This window comes from Hetaerina americana, unplaced genomic scaffold (genome assembly GCF_022747635.1).
Source record: "Hetaerina americana unplaced genomic scaffold, ioHetAmer1.1.p SCAF_70, whole genome shotgun sequence".
NCBI lineage: Eukaryota > Metazoa > Arthropoda > Insecta > Odonata > Calopterygidae > Hetaerina > Hetaerina americana.
This window is the reverse complement of record NW_027287317.1, coordinates 1775107-1790498: the sequence shown is the minus strand read 5'-3', so window position 1 is coordinate 1790498 and position 15392 is coordinate 1775107. Positions and strand designations below refer to the sequence as shown.

The 15392-nt window shown below is 35.3% G+C and overlaps 1 protein-coding gene across 1 annotated transcript in view; it reads left to right on the top strand.

Moving 5' to 3' along the window:
- The window catches only part of LOC139697231 (low density lipoprotein receptor adapter protein 1-like), a 115168-nt gene extending 99976 nt beyond the window's left edge, over positions 1-15192 (top strand). Inside the window, exons 5-8 of the mRNA XM_071595901.1 lie at positions 3020-3200; positions 4596-4705; positions 8331-8377; positions 12439-15192. Of these exons, the coding sequence (XP_071452002.1) occupies positions 3020-3200; positions 4596-4705; positions 8331-8377; positions 12439-12520 (420 nt within the window). The 3' untranslated portion in view covers positions 12521-15192. The remainder of the gene's footprint in view (positions 1-3019; positions 3201-4595; positions 4706-8330; positions 8378-12438) is intronic.
- Positions 15193-15392: the final 200 nt, after the last annotated feature.

The following is a 15392-nucleotide window of genomic DNA, read 5'->3' as shown; positions in this document are numbered from 1 at the left end:
TATATACCACACACGGGTGTTGCGACTCTAATGACGGCAATATCTTGCAGGGGTCGGATTGGCGCGGTGGTAAGTGTATCTTCTCCCCACTCCAAGACCCCGAGTCCGAATCCCGGTGGTGGTAAAATTTTGCACTGATATCCTGATCCATATCTGGGAAGAGGCCTTCATCCGAGGCCGTTCGTCGAAAGGGACGTAAAACTGTGAGATCCCTTAGCGCCTTTCGTTAAAAGTGGGCTGATCATCATCAGGTCACTCTCCACCAACCTACTTCCATTCCCTGAACATTATAAGCCTATCATATTGAGGAACATTTTCCTGAACCCGTTTGTGCGGTGCGTTTTTACATCGCAGTACAACCCAGATTTCATGCCTGCGACAGCGCCGGACGGAAGCAGAAAACGGCGTTGTGGGGATTGGCTGATGGGAGATGAACAAATGACGGGAAACGAGTGTCGGTGTTCACTCTCCGCAAGAGTCGAAAGATAGGCAACTTATGCGGTGACGATCTGCGACTTGATTGGTGACACTGTCTGCGGTGCCGCAGAAATGGATACATGAACACGTAGCTTTACCTACCGGGTCCTAATGATGTAAATGGCATCAACTGTCATCCACCTCTACAAATAACTACGACAATACTGTCTTAAATCGCCTCGCAGACGAGACACAGTACCGCGCCATGCCTGGGGACATGCACTGCCACCGGAAAGCTCTGCAGCTTCACCTTCTACCTTAACCTTTGCCCCGGGGGTGAGGCGATACGCTTAGAGAGCGTTCCTGGCGACTTCGATGTGCGTGGAGGGACTCCCTATTTACGGATTGTCGGCAATATGGCGAGCCTCTGCCCGTCCATGTGATGGAAGTGTTGGCGCGGGCGTGAGGGTTATCGGCGAGCCTTCAACCGAGTTGCTTTGTTTCATCCTCGGGGACGTCCGCCTTCGGCGGCGGCGGTGGGAATTGAGGTGTAGCCGGGAGGTCAAACGGCGGTGAAGGGAATTAGAGTCTTAATTTGGCCCCCTGCCGGTCTCGTGCTTGCTCACACGTGGCATCCCCTGGACGCAAAGTGGCATCTTGACCGGCGAGGACGGGCGCGCTTCAAACAGGGCCACTCCCTCATGGCGAAACTCCAGACTCATAAATCCTCTCCCGCTCAGATTTCGGGAGTAATAATCCGTCGATGGTAGATTCCAGACGAGTACTTAAGTCGATGACCATTGTTTCCGCTCGTCACCCTCAAGAGCTGCACTGAAGTATCGTTTTAAGGCAGGCAATTAGTCTGATTTCACGAATTTCATCATCGGTATTCGGCTCTAAGGAACGCCGAGATATCATAAATTTAATGAAAAACAAGTGAACAATAATAACCTTGGCTTTTTTAGGCGAAAGTTAACGTTTTCATTCAAATGAATTTTTTTGGATAGTTTGCTCACAATTTTTTTAAAATTTTCAGTCTATGATTGGAATGGAGTCATTTTATTAGTATCGATCTAATTTGGTTTGTTGTTCATCTTGTTTTTTACAAATTTGAATTGATGGGAGGGTTCACGTAGATCTAATAAAACAGAAATACCTTCTCTTTTTTTCAATTACGGACCCCATCGATGCCCTCACCAGCGAACCACACAGAGCTTACTTTGGATGCCCTGAAGGTTTTGTGATTACTCGACTGAAGAAAGAAAGTCTTTGGAATATCCCTTGCTGATGTTAAGTTTTACGTTGAACTTGCGTCTTCAATCTAATTTATACCTTCTAAATCTACATAATACCCCGCAAGCCGCCACAAGGGCGTGTGGCGGCTTGCGGGGTATAAAGGGTGTTAGGTCACCACCCGTAAAAGGGAACAAAACCACAGGCAAAATCAACACATCCATGCAAACCCACAGTGGCGTATACATTCATGCAAAAAGCCTTTCAACTTACACGCATTCAAGTACATAAACCTTCAAAATATTATCGCGGGGTATATTTACGCTCTAACCTCAAAAGATAAGAATGTAAATTTTATTTGTCTGCAGGATGAGCTGCTTGAAATGGCATCTCGTAGTTGTAAATGGAATGAATAAAAGGAAAGGTTACTACGGACGTATGAATATTATGGGAAGAATCAGCTACAGCCGTACCGCCCGCAAAAGTGGGCAAAGGATATGGTAAGGGAAATTTGAGATGAAAAATAAATAAATAATTGAAATTAAATTAAAAGAAAATGAGAAGGGGGTGTTAGAACAGAACAAACGATTAAACTAAAATATGATAACAAAAACACTGGCTAAAGCGTACTAGATGGGATTGACCCTCACCCTTACCAAGCACTCACCAAGACAGGGCTTGTGAGACATTTCTCCCTCTCCATATATAATGGCGCAAATGACCTTGGGTCTCGGTCACCTCCCATAAAAAACTACTACTAGCTATGAATTTTTCCAAAGATTAGCGAATTTCTCAGACTGAAAATTCTCAGGCACCGAGATTTACGGAAATTCTTGTAGCATTTCTTGTTGAGATATTTGCATACATTCATACACAATTACTGTTACCCTTTCGCATCCCCGATTTCATCCCCATAATGAGTTTTTCCTGGGATCAGACCCAGCTTAATGAATTTTGCATGCCAAAAAACCGTAAAATGCGAAGTTTCACGAAAATCTTTGGAACAATTCTCGAGAAAATTTTGTATGCATACTTAAACATAATATGGTTCCCTTTAGAATGTAAGATATTGAATTAATTGTGCTTGACTAATAACTAAGTTCAAAGGAGTTTTGATTGTTTAGTTTCAGTACGTGATGCTCGACGCCTAACAGTTATGCCATAAATTGTTCTGTATGAGTTGCGGGTGTACCACATACAGGCGGCCATTCGTTTTGTTATCCATACTCAGGAAACTGGTTTACGTTTCTGTGCTGCGTATTCTGACAGACTTGTTTCAAATAATTTATTTTTCATACTGTTAATCTGAAGGGCAGGCAGTTGCAATTTTAAGGACAAGGCTAAGGGAAGCACTTCAACTTGTTTATAGGCCGTGAGTGCTACTCTTGCCATTGCCCGGATGTTCAACAGAGCCTATGAAATGTGGCAGTCATCTCGTTCTGCTGCACCTCCAAGACCTGATCCACCAACTGCTGAAAATGAGCCACCAAGTACGAATGAAAATTCAGATGAGGAGTCAAAGGAGGATGTAGCCGGTAAACTTGTGATTTGTAAGTGTCCCATTTCCAATTCGGTTATTAATATTTTTTAGCGCTGCACTTTATTTTTCACTTCACCTCAAACTTCAGACGATTAATGTTATAGAGTGTATCAAAGGGAAAAAATTTTTAATTAAATATTTAATATGAAGATGGCCGAATGGGTGAGATTTCATGAAAAAATGGATCTTGAGTGTATAAATTTGGTATTTTCAGTATTTTTCATGGACCCTTTCATGGTGAGATTGTTACTGTTACAGTAATGATAATAAGGACTGCAGAAAAAATATTTTATCTATTTCCTTTAACTTTGATAGATCAGGATTCATCAGTTTTGTTATTCTATTTAGAGACTACAATATCATGTCCTCATTTGACTGATCTGATATCTTTTTCTTTGGCTAGAGTGAAGATAATAAATTAAGATTACATGGGAAAATGACCTTTCACTTGAACCACATAAAATAGTTAAATAATCTGACGCACTTTACCAATATAAAGACATTTATCAAACACTTCAAATTTAAACTCAGATCGTTTGTGTTGCATATATGAACTGAGGACATTTCATGCCACTAAAATTTCTCTCTTCCGACCAATATTAAATTACAATAAATTTATTCCGAACACCCATCCAATCTTTTAATTTTCACCTGGAAATTACACATAGTTATCCCCAAATTTAGCCATTTGTTTTGCAATACGACACTTTGTTTGAGAGGAAACAATAATCCAGGAGCTGTTCATGTATTGTTTCCTTCCACAATTCACTTTTAAACCTCTTTTACCCTATTTTGAAGTATATTTCGTAAATATTTATGTTACCACCATTAATTATCATTTCGAACAAAGGCAACAAAAACCATCCATTTCCATCCATTTCAGGAACCTGCATGATGATTTTTCACAGGTGGACATTCATCTTAATTTTATTGTTTCCTCTTGTGTGATGATTCTTACAACCTTGTGAAGTCTCATTTAGTGAGCAGTACCTCTGTTTAGTTGATTCTGTATACCTTTTACATTACATCACATCTGGCTGATTATTTTAGTATAAAAATTAAGAAAGGGACCATTCATAAAAGTTAGGCTGCTCAATGTTCTCTAATAATCATTTTATTATTGCATTATAATTTACAAGAATATATTAAAATGGGGTCATTACAAATTTAAATATCATGAGAGAACATAGTAAAAATGTAATGGATGTGAAAGAGGAAAAAGAAAAATATATTTCCTGTTCAAGAATAAAATAAACATTAAAACTTGTATGCATTTCCTTCAACTGCAGTTCCTTCAAGTAATATCTATTCTTGACACTACATCACTGATATAATGAGAATGTAATTTCTTTATATTTTTAAATTCATTTTCACAATAAATGTAATATCCAAATTATTTTCACAGATGTCCAAGCCGAAGTGCATGCAGAAAATGAAACGTTCTCAGAAAATGAGGAAAATTTGCTCATTGATTTTACCGAAGAAGTTGAGCTTCTGAAAAACAATGACCCATGGGTATGTACTTTTTCAAATTTAGAGACACAAATTTTGAAAATTCTATTATTAATTAATATTTAATTAACATTTGTAGTCATCTATTTTTATAATTGTTGGCATTAAATGGAAGTATTGTAATGTAATATGTACAATAAGAAAGTAGATTTTCACTGGCACTGGTCTTAGGCTGGAGAATACTTTGGAACTCAATAGAGCTCAGGCAGTGATCATAACCTGAGCTCATTCCCTCCATACCCATTGCTGCCCTCGGCCACATTTGTAAGGCTAGCTGACTGTTTCTTGAAAATTGAGTGAAATTCATTAACGACAGATGCCCACTCATAAGTGGGCATCTGCGGTTTGATTATTAATCATCAATTAATGAGGTTTGACTAATAATGAGGATTAAGAACAGGACAGGTTTAGAATAGAATGAATGCCTATTTGCCCACCTTTACTGCTAAATGAAACTAAGGGTGAAATAGTTCAATATTGGTCAAAGTTATTTCCAGCAACTTGATAGTTTGTCCTGACAATCATAATGATGCCCAAATTTTGATTTAGGAGAGATCACAAAACAAATAGGAAAATCAGCATGCATGCTGGTGAATAAAAGAAACAAAAAGCAATTCCGTACTTTCTACAAAGTCCCCTATTAGAGAAAGATTAACATTCTGGGTCATTGATACATTCTACCAAAAATAACTTAGCCAATTGATATTTATTATAATATCGATAACCTTTGAAATAAATTTATTTCATTCTAGTTATTGAGAACGGTAATTCAAGTGTTATGTCAGGGAAAAAGAAGGAAATAATGTTGTGGGTTATGCATTAAGAGTTTAGGTTTTCACTGTTGGTTTTAAATAAATTTAGACTTTTATTTCTATCTACCTTGAAAAATTTTACTCTGCTGCTATTACTCTGATAATGGTCAGAAGGTTGACTACCTTTTTCTTTTGTGCAAGAATAAACTACCAGGTTCTGAAGAGCTAGTAAGCCATATTATTATTATTATTATTATTATTATTATTATTATTATTTAGAATTACATTGCAATTAGTCGATTTTCCTGGTGGCAACGGTCAAGTTTGGTCAAAGATAACTCTTATAATGGAAATTACATACATACACACACTAGAAAAACAGATAAGAGACAAAATATTCTTACATACAATAACACTTCCACATCACATTCAAACAAACTTCCACACCACATACAAAATGCCGTCCACATCACATACAAACAATATTTTAATAACTACAATGAAGTTTATTACCCAGTGGTCGCTTTACATTTATACTTAAAACTTCTAAAATTGGATGGAAAGGGCTCAAACAAACCTCCATGCAGCTGGTTCCAATCAATAATAGTTCTATTTAAAAAAGAGTATTTTTTCTTATTTGTTTTTTTCGTCCTTATTTTTATTTTGAAACATATACGCTGACAGTTGATTCCCATTGGTCAAAATACCTTACTTTTAAAATAAAGGAATACCAAACAAGTATAGACAGCTCAATTAAACTCTGAGTGGGTCTGATCCAGTCCATGGGCCATAGGACAAAGGAGAGCCCTGACACAGATGATTAAAATGGTGTTAGAACTAAATTATTATTATGTTAATGGGGCCAATGAAATATATATTATGCCATCCTTAAAGGACCCTCCGCTACAGGAGAAAAAAAATATGTTAACCATTTCTGAAACATTCTTAGGTGTATATTTATATTAATGCTACTGATTTAATGAACAATTAAATGGAATATGTCAGAAATTTTTCATAGCATTTTGGCTGTTCACCATAGCTTTCAGATGTTTTGCAATTTTTTTTAGATTTTTTAACAGCTATGTGACCCTGATTATAATTAATTTTTTTAGTGTTTTAATTTGTTTGGTCTTTGATGGCATTCATAGTTGCTCACAACTTGTAATGACACAGAAGAGACAGAGAGGATTGGATAAATGATTGATTGATAAGGGTGAGCCAGGTGAGGTTTGCACTTCAGATATCTGTTTTGATTCTATAAGAGTTCAGTTGAATCTTATTTCTTGCATAAATTACATTGAAAGATTGCACCAACAATTATCACAATAGCCCTGACAAAATCCCTTCCACTTATCTAAGGTTACTCTCCAGTCAGTTAGTGAGCATTGAAAAATACTACGGATCTTCTTCATATTGCCAGTTAAGTACAATAGGCCTGGCATAATACCAAAGTTTTGGTGGCCAAAATGGTACTCATTTCCTCTGCTAAATTGGTTATTAATAATTAAACAAAATTAGTTCTTCATAGATATTGGTAGTCGTAACTGGAATTTTAATGTGGTACTATTGTGTTGGTTGAATTGTGAAATGAATTCAAGTAAAAAATACTCCACTACATAGCCATGAAACACATCCACAGAGTGAGATTTCAAACCATATTCTTGTGTTACCCAACTCCAGAATTATGATCCAAATCAAGGTCAGGTAAGTACATAATAATATTTATGCCTTCTTGAGTTGGAACACCCTAGCAGGAAACCTATTACATGTTCCCTAAAGGATTCCAACACAAGCTTTATTTATTTATTTTGCATTAGTCCAAAAACAGCACTGTGACCTTTACATCGAACGTTGAAAATTGATATAACAATTTGACACTCACATACACCCAAGCCCTAGGTGGAGGAAAAACCACCTAGGCAGGAATCGAGCCCACGACATCTGGGTTGTCAGACAAGGACATTACCCTGCCGGCACCACTCTACAAAAAATTTAAAAAAATAATGGACGCACTTTTTCAAACAGAGCAATAATTCTTCTGGCTTTGAATGTTTCAATTTAAGAAAAATTATTTCTTGGTAAAAGAGAATTACATCCAAGCCCTGTACTGATACATGACACACATATACATACTTAATGGCACAGCTTTAAGATATGTAGTCATATAACTTTATATAGATAGATAGATAGATAGTGGTCTTTATTTGGGCGAAATTGAGACCAAATGGTCCCTTCTTCCATTTAACCCATCGTCGTATACATATTATATTAGCCATCAAACTTATAGTTACATTAATATGTACACATAAATACATATAGACAGACATCAATTCATTAACACAGATTTGCACATCGAAAAGTATATACATATATATAGACACACACATACACATACATACACATACACACACATACATACCTATATTCATACACATACCTACACATATACATACATATCCACAATATAAGCATATTGGTAAAATATATATGTATTTATTATGCTTCTCCTGAAGTCCCATGAACCATAAACACAGTAATCAACCCAAAGGTCAGTTTGGTAGGTGATGGTATAGTTCACCCAGTACTAAGCCTGACGGCTTGTGAAATTCACACATCAGGGTAGGGTGACCAGTTCCTTTCTCTGTGCCACTTATGGTTTCCCAGGAAGATCTGGTACCTGAAAAATCATATAGCTCGCTTGGGTGGAGCTGCAGGTGCCCAGTGTGCCCTGCCAGGGAATCAAACCAGGGACCCTCCGGTCAGTAGTCCAATGCTCTACCCCCTGGATTACCACAACTCACCTCCTGCAGTCCAATTAATTAAAATTTATTAGTATTATTTATGTACATACTAATTTAAGCCTATTTATTTTTTAGGTTATTTTTGATGAAGATGACGACTTACCAATCAAGAGGTCTGAAAAGTAAGAAATAATGATGAACTTTCTCTTTCTTTTTTGAAATTTATAAATTGACTTTACATTAGTGCATTTAAAGCACCCAAATATTTATCTTAAAAATCTAATAGCACTTTCCAAATGGATTAGAACGCCTTCATATTTAATCCTTTATAATCTGATTTCAACTCTTATTGTGCTTTTTTAGTCATGAAAATCCACAGGTTTGGGTATAGATGCCCATTAGTAGCTTTTTTGCCAAGTATAATATTGTAAAATATATTTAAGTTTTATAAGTAGCTAAATTCCTGCATGTGATATTGCATCTAATTAATGTAATTACAGTGTAACCTTGTAGCATATTCTAATTGCTCCACTAATTGTAAGTATTGAATTGTGTAACCAATTAAGAAATAACATTTGTGGTGGTATTAGTGCAAAGGTCATTAAAACTACTTTTTACTAAATAATGTATTCACAATGGAACCCCTTATGACCTTCTGTACTTGAAATAATATTGACAGAAAAGGGTGTCCTAATCTTATGCTGCAGAGTCACCAGTGACAGTGCAAAGTGTTCAAATATTTCTATGATTTGCTGTTAAACATAAGGGAACTCTAATTTCTTCCCATCACGGCACAGCATATCAATTGAATTTAAGCGTTCATAGTGTAAATGTTATTTATTAATCAAGCTAATTCTACTATGTCAGAATTGAAATGACATTAGTAACCCCAGTAGTGGGAATGCGAAGGTTGCATGTAGTAAGATTTTATTGACATAGTTGATGTTATAACACAAATGAATGCACAAACTGTATCTTCTCAAACATCAGATATTACTTTTATCATGATTTGTGGTTTAAAAAAAATCATTTGGCTTAAATTCTAAATTCAGGTTTTTTTTATCTCCGGGTTATGCTTTCTAGCATAATCAAGATTTTTTAAATAGTTTGTTATTGAATGAATTTCCTATGAACTTTCATTAACTCCTATTGTTCAAATTACTTAATAGAATTCAAGGGGTCTATTACAATGGCATGCATTAAGAGTATTAATCAAATAAATGTTTACTGATATTTGATAATGGATTGGAATTCTGATATCATGGATTTAATCCATGTAGAAATGGCTGCTCCAATTATTTAAGAAACTTGGTGAACTTGAATTCATCTGAAGATTGGAAAAACAATAAATAAAATGTTTATAGCTGATTATATGAGGGTTGGTTGGTAAACAATTTTTTACTAGCCCTGAGTACAGATAAAATGTAAATTTTAATTGGTCGTGCATGCATGCCCATAATCCTTACCCATCAATCTATCAAATTTACAATTTTTTCAAATACAAGACATTATTGGGCTTTTATTTTATTAAGCACAATATCTTATTTATACTTATGGTGAAACTTCTTTCCCAACTTTTTCTGTCAAAATGTAATGATATAAACTGGAGGATAACAAAAAATATCTCTATTTTAGTAGCAAACACTCTGTTTTGTCCCATTGATGGTTCTATCTCTTCGATGGGCAAGATATCACAGCCAAATGAAGTCCAGGGTCTTGAGAACTAGTTCCGTGATTCCTTTGGAAAGCTTCCCCCCAATTTCTTCAGGAATCTGTGTATGCTTGCCTTAATTTATATTATCTGCCTTCAGACAAAAAGAATTTCAACATTATGAATATATTATCACAAATCTTGGAAACTATTCATGAAGTTGTTTACTATTACTTACCTTTCAATAGTATGGAACCAGCCTTAACAGCTATGATATATTAAATTAACCCAAGTAGGATATGAATATATTTGGGATAAACAGAATTAGAATATAATAAATAGTTCAGAAGGTACACTGCCCTAACCGTGTAACCTCCTGCTTCCTGATGAGTGATGCATACTTATTGTCAGAACCTGTTTTACATTGAATAGTGAATTTGAAAAATGAAAATAATTCTCAATCCCATTATGCAACAAAAGTCAAACTATTTTATAATTCTTACTGTATCTAATACTGCAGTTGACAAAGCAGAAGTCCATAGCATATGATACCAATGACATAATAGCTAGATGTGAGCTACTAAGTCATTGATATTATCAAAGATATCTAATACGTAAAAGAAAATATCAAAATTCCTCCTTCCCAGCACACCTCTAGACAAACACAATCTTTTTTAATTAGCATAGTACCTAGCCCCCTAAGTAGGTATGGATATCCAATTTTTACCCCCTCCATCTACGAGGGTCATCCGGAAAGTAGTACCCGTTCGTGCCGCATGAAGTGATGACGACGCGAGTAGCCGCTGGACGAGGTCAGATAGCTTCAGTGGCTTGTCTGCCTTCTCTGAGCCAAGTTGCGTGACGCTAGCATTGCCTGTGTTGTTTCTGTGATTGTTTACAATGTTTAAAAAAATTGAGAACGCCGCCAGTTGTGAAGTGAGGGCAGTGATTAAATTCCTCAATGCAAGAAACGTTCGCCCATGTGATATTCATCGCCAATTAAAGGAGGTGTATGGAGACAATGTAATGGACGAGTCGTCTGTTCGGCGGTGGTGTCGCAACTTCAACATGGGGAGGGGGAACACACACGACGATGAGCGTTCGGAGAGACCGTCTGTCATTACAGACCAACTGGTGAGCTCAGTTGACGAATTCGTGAGGAACGATCGGCGCGTCACAATTGATGACATCTGTGAGCATTTTCCCAATGTTTCTCGAACAATTGTTCATGAAATTGTTAAACACCATCTGCATTATGCAAAAATTTGTGCAAGATGGGTCCCTCGCGTATCTCAATGAGCTGGCGGCGAAGGACTATGCAGCAGGAATACAGAAACTTGTCACACGTTATGACAAATGCCTTAATTTGCTTGGAGATTATGTTGAGAAGTAGTTTAAAGTATCCTCTTTCAAATAAAATTTTTTATGTTTGTTAATATTTACTTTTGTGTCTTTATTTCACGAACGGGTACTACTTTCCGGATGACCCTCGTATGTAAACAAAGCAAATATCATATGGTTTTTAGGAAAGAGGAAAGCTAAGTTAAAAGTATAAATAGGAGGGAAATAACTAGAGAAGGTGGAACTGCTCACCTATCTCTCATTCCTTACCCAGTCTGTCCATTTTATTCTCATCATTCTTCTCCATATCCACATCTCAAATGCCTCCAGCCTTTCCTGGTTCCATTTCAGTCCAGTCGATGTTTTGTAGCCATATAACTTAACATTCCATACAAATGTTGAACACTTGACTAGTCCTTTTCTACATATCACCTATCTTCCCCGGTTGAAATATTCCTTGTCCTCTCTATACTGATTCTATTTTAACTCCTCCAGTTTTCACCACTTCTACTCATATACCTTGATGCTGGTACCTGTCCCCCTATCCCAGCCTCTCTCCTTCCATCTCAATCTATTTCATCATCTCCCCCAACATTCATCACCTGGGTCTTGCTCCTGTTTATTATCAACCTATACTCTTCTTTCAAGTCGTTCAGATTTTGCAATGTCTCATTCAATTGTTATTCTTCCTCATAGGCCTAAAAAATATTCATGAAATGTAGTTTCTATTATGAAATTCATATTTACATTAATTCTTTTTACAATCATACCTTGATAGGAGAGCTGCTAATTTACTTGTAATATTGAAAAGCAAAACGAGCATGGAACTTCACAATGACATTTTAAATAATTGATACTAATACATTGGCCTCAAGTACATGGATTTATATCAACTTCTAAGGCAGGCATTACTTCTTGGGGTTATCAGTATTCATGCTACATACTACTGCACAAAACAAGCATTACCTAATTCTGTATAAAAATATAGTATGTCCCCATTATATTACTTGCCATATATTACTAACTCCATGATGCATAAAGAATTGCTATCTTTATTTTATGCATGTTAACAGCATGAAACTTTCACAAAATCATATATTTATAGAGAATAAATACATTGATTTATCTTTCAAGAAATTCCTACCATGGAATAAATGTCTATATTTGATTTCCTGCAATATTTTAGCTGTAAGAAAACCTACCATTTATTGCACAATTTCTTAAATCTTAGACAGTATTTCATGTTTTCAGTGGGGCTCTAGCTGCAAATGAGAATGACACTTCTAGCTCGGAAGGGATTGAAGACGACTTTGATCTTCTTAGCTTGCCATGAATGCCCATGGATCTCATTACTTGATACCAAAGAAGCTGGCATTTGAGTGGTGCTAGCTGCTATGATTTGTCACTTTTTAGAAGACAATACATGTTTGATTATGACACTGTAGTAGCAACTTAATTGGTAGCTTGTATAGCAAACTGTGTCTGATCTTGTGCTGTTTATGTCAAAATGCACAAATATTCCTATAATGTGTTTATACTCACTCTATTTAATGAACATGTTCTGTGTTTGATGTGAGATTCTGTATCCATCTTTTAAATGCATGCAAAATGATTTGGAATATTTTTTACTGTCTCTTAGGAAGAACTTTTGGAGAGAGATGTCAAAAGATTTTGTAAGTTGGTGGGAAGTAACTATTTATAACCTAAAACTATTCTTTGATCATATCTGAAAATTGGTCATTACTTTGGTGCTGTATTCAGAAAGAGAAGGCTCTATTTTTAAAAATTATTATGATATTTTTGAGACATTAAATAGGATGCGCTGCCTTTATTTTAATATATTGATGAAAATGAGGCTCAAAGATTGTAACTGCTGGCAATTGGAAGGTGATATTTGGGTGAGAGAATGCTTATATTTGTAGACACTCTCTCTATTTCTTCGTAACATTGGTGTCCGTGTAGTCTTTTCAATTTCCATTTCTTGGGATCACGAAGTTCCCACTATACTTAGGGACTTCTTCTGGTCATTAAAAGTGATTAGTAATGAACAATGTGATTCATTTCATTGCCAGTTGTAACTATATTTCACTGTAAAACCAATATAACCTTAAAAGTAAAGTATTGCATGAATACCACAGATTAATGATATATTTAAATATTTTCAAAGTAACATTACCTGAGATCTTTTGCAGTAAAACGTTTCCTCATGCTTTGGAGTTTTTTCCACTGCCTGTGTTCATCTTCCGAAAGTTAATATTTAGTTATTTTTGTTAAGGATATGTTGCATTATATTGAAAGAGAATTTTTAAGGCGGTACAAACTACTTTCATTTATTATCTAGATGTATTTTATTTGCAGTTAGTTGAGCCTCCTTGTAGCTGTGGAGGAATCATGGATAAATATAATTGCTAGATTACTTTGGTTGACTTTAGCAATTCATGAATGTGATAGTTAATGGTGGTAAATTAAAGATGAATGCATAATCAACCTGGTAAACTTATAATTTAATAGCAACCAATTTATAAAATTATGAATTACTCATTTGAAATGTGGCTGTATATGAAGTCAATAATTCCATTTAGTTTGTCAAAAACGAAAGCTTTTCATGAAAGAGGTAGTGAAATTTTGTAATTCCAACGGCAAATACTGAAATATATTTTCGAAAGAAAGTGTGTTCTGTAAGTCAAACTGGTATTTAGCACTAAATTTCCCATGAGAAGGTACTTGGAGTTTACCACAAATATCACATTTTTATTTGCTAGATTAACTAATTTAACTTAAAGTAATTTTTAGGTTTCTAATACAACGTATGGGACCATATTTTAATATTTCATTTGCCATGTACATGAACTGCTTGAATTGGGTATAAAATGAAGTTTCCTCAAAGCAGTGTTAAGGAAGTGATTTAAAAAAAGTCTAGGATAGCCATAAATTAACAGAAAAGAAGAGTACCATATTATCTCACTTCAAGCCCTGCTTGTACATAACAATGGAATTGCTCAAAAAGAGCATACTTTCTCGCCCAGGCTGTGCCATTTTTTTGGTTTTGTACTTAAAAGTGATATTTGAATGAAAATGATAACATTGTAAAGCAGCCCCTTAATACTTAATTCAATATCCAAAAATATTTTCTTAATAAATATTTCCTCATCAAAATATTTAAATTACTTTGGATACAAAAATAAGTAGTCTCAATTGCTTAGTTCATCGAGTTTCATTGGTACCTAAACATCGGATTTTTAAACTTGATATTGCACAAGACTTTCTGAATGTTTACACTAAAAACCAATTAATTTTGTAACAATATAAGCTTGTCATAAGACACAAGCTTTATGGAGCTGAACAGATGGTACTATTAAATATTAGGTCTTTCAAATTATTGATGTATCAAAATATGGTTGGTCCACATTAACCCTTGGCCACCTAACCTATTGGCCTCGGCGCCATTTAAGATACACATTGAAGTCTAATTATGCTAGGAGCCCTGGTTGAAAGCAAAAAAGTCAAAGAGAATAAACTATTAATACTTAATATAAATATATTTCAAAATTTGGCCGTAAAAATGACAGCTGTTCTTTGGATGCATCACATAATTTGAGCTGGTAAAGAAGGGTTAATTGAGGGGTACATAGATCATCTAAGTGGATTATAAACTATGTGATTGAGACTTCTGAATGGGAGACTCGAAAGAAATGTTTTAATTGTTTAGTAGAATTTAGAGAAATCTTCTTTTGGATTTGTGCATGCAGTAACAATATTCTTCTTTGGGTAGGGTTCTTCAGACCCACATGGTCATAATTGTCTGTTTCAGATATAAATGTTTCAATGTTCTGCATCTGTGCATTTCATTTGTTATGTAACATTTTCCAGATGGAAACTTGACATACCTTGAATGTATCCATGGTTTTCATCCATCTTATATCCGTATGAATACCAAAATGTACTATGTTGATCACTATATAAAAATAAATTGGCTGTATAAATGTTATTAAATGTTCTGCAAGCAGAAAACAATTTTTATTTCACCAAAATGATACTTCATTTACATGGTTGTATTTAATAATTTAGTTGCATGAAAATTTCCATGATCCATTTATTGCATATTCTTCAAAAATGATTATTTAAAACACTCCCTTTTAATGTGATAGTTTTTACAAGCCTTAGAGTAAACTGGGAGATTAAGGAGACTCAGGAGATTTGTAAAT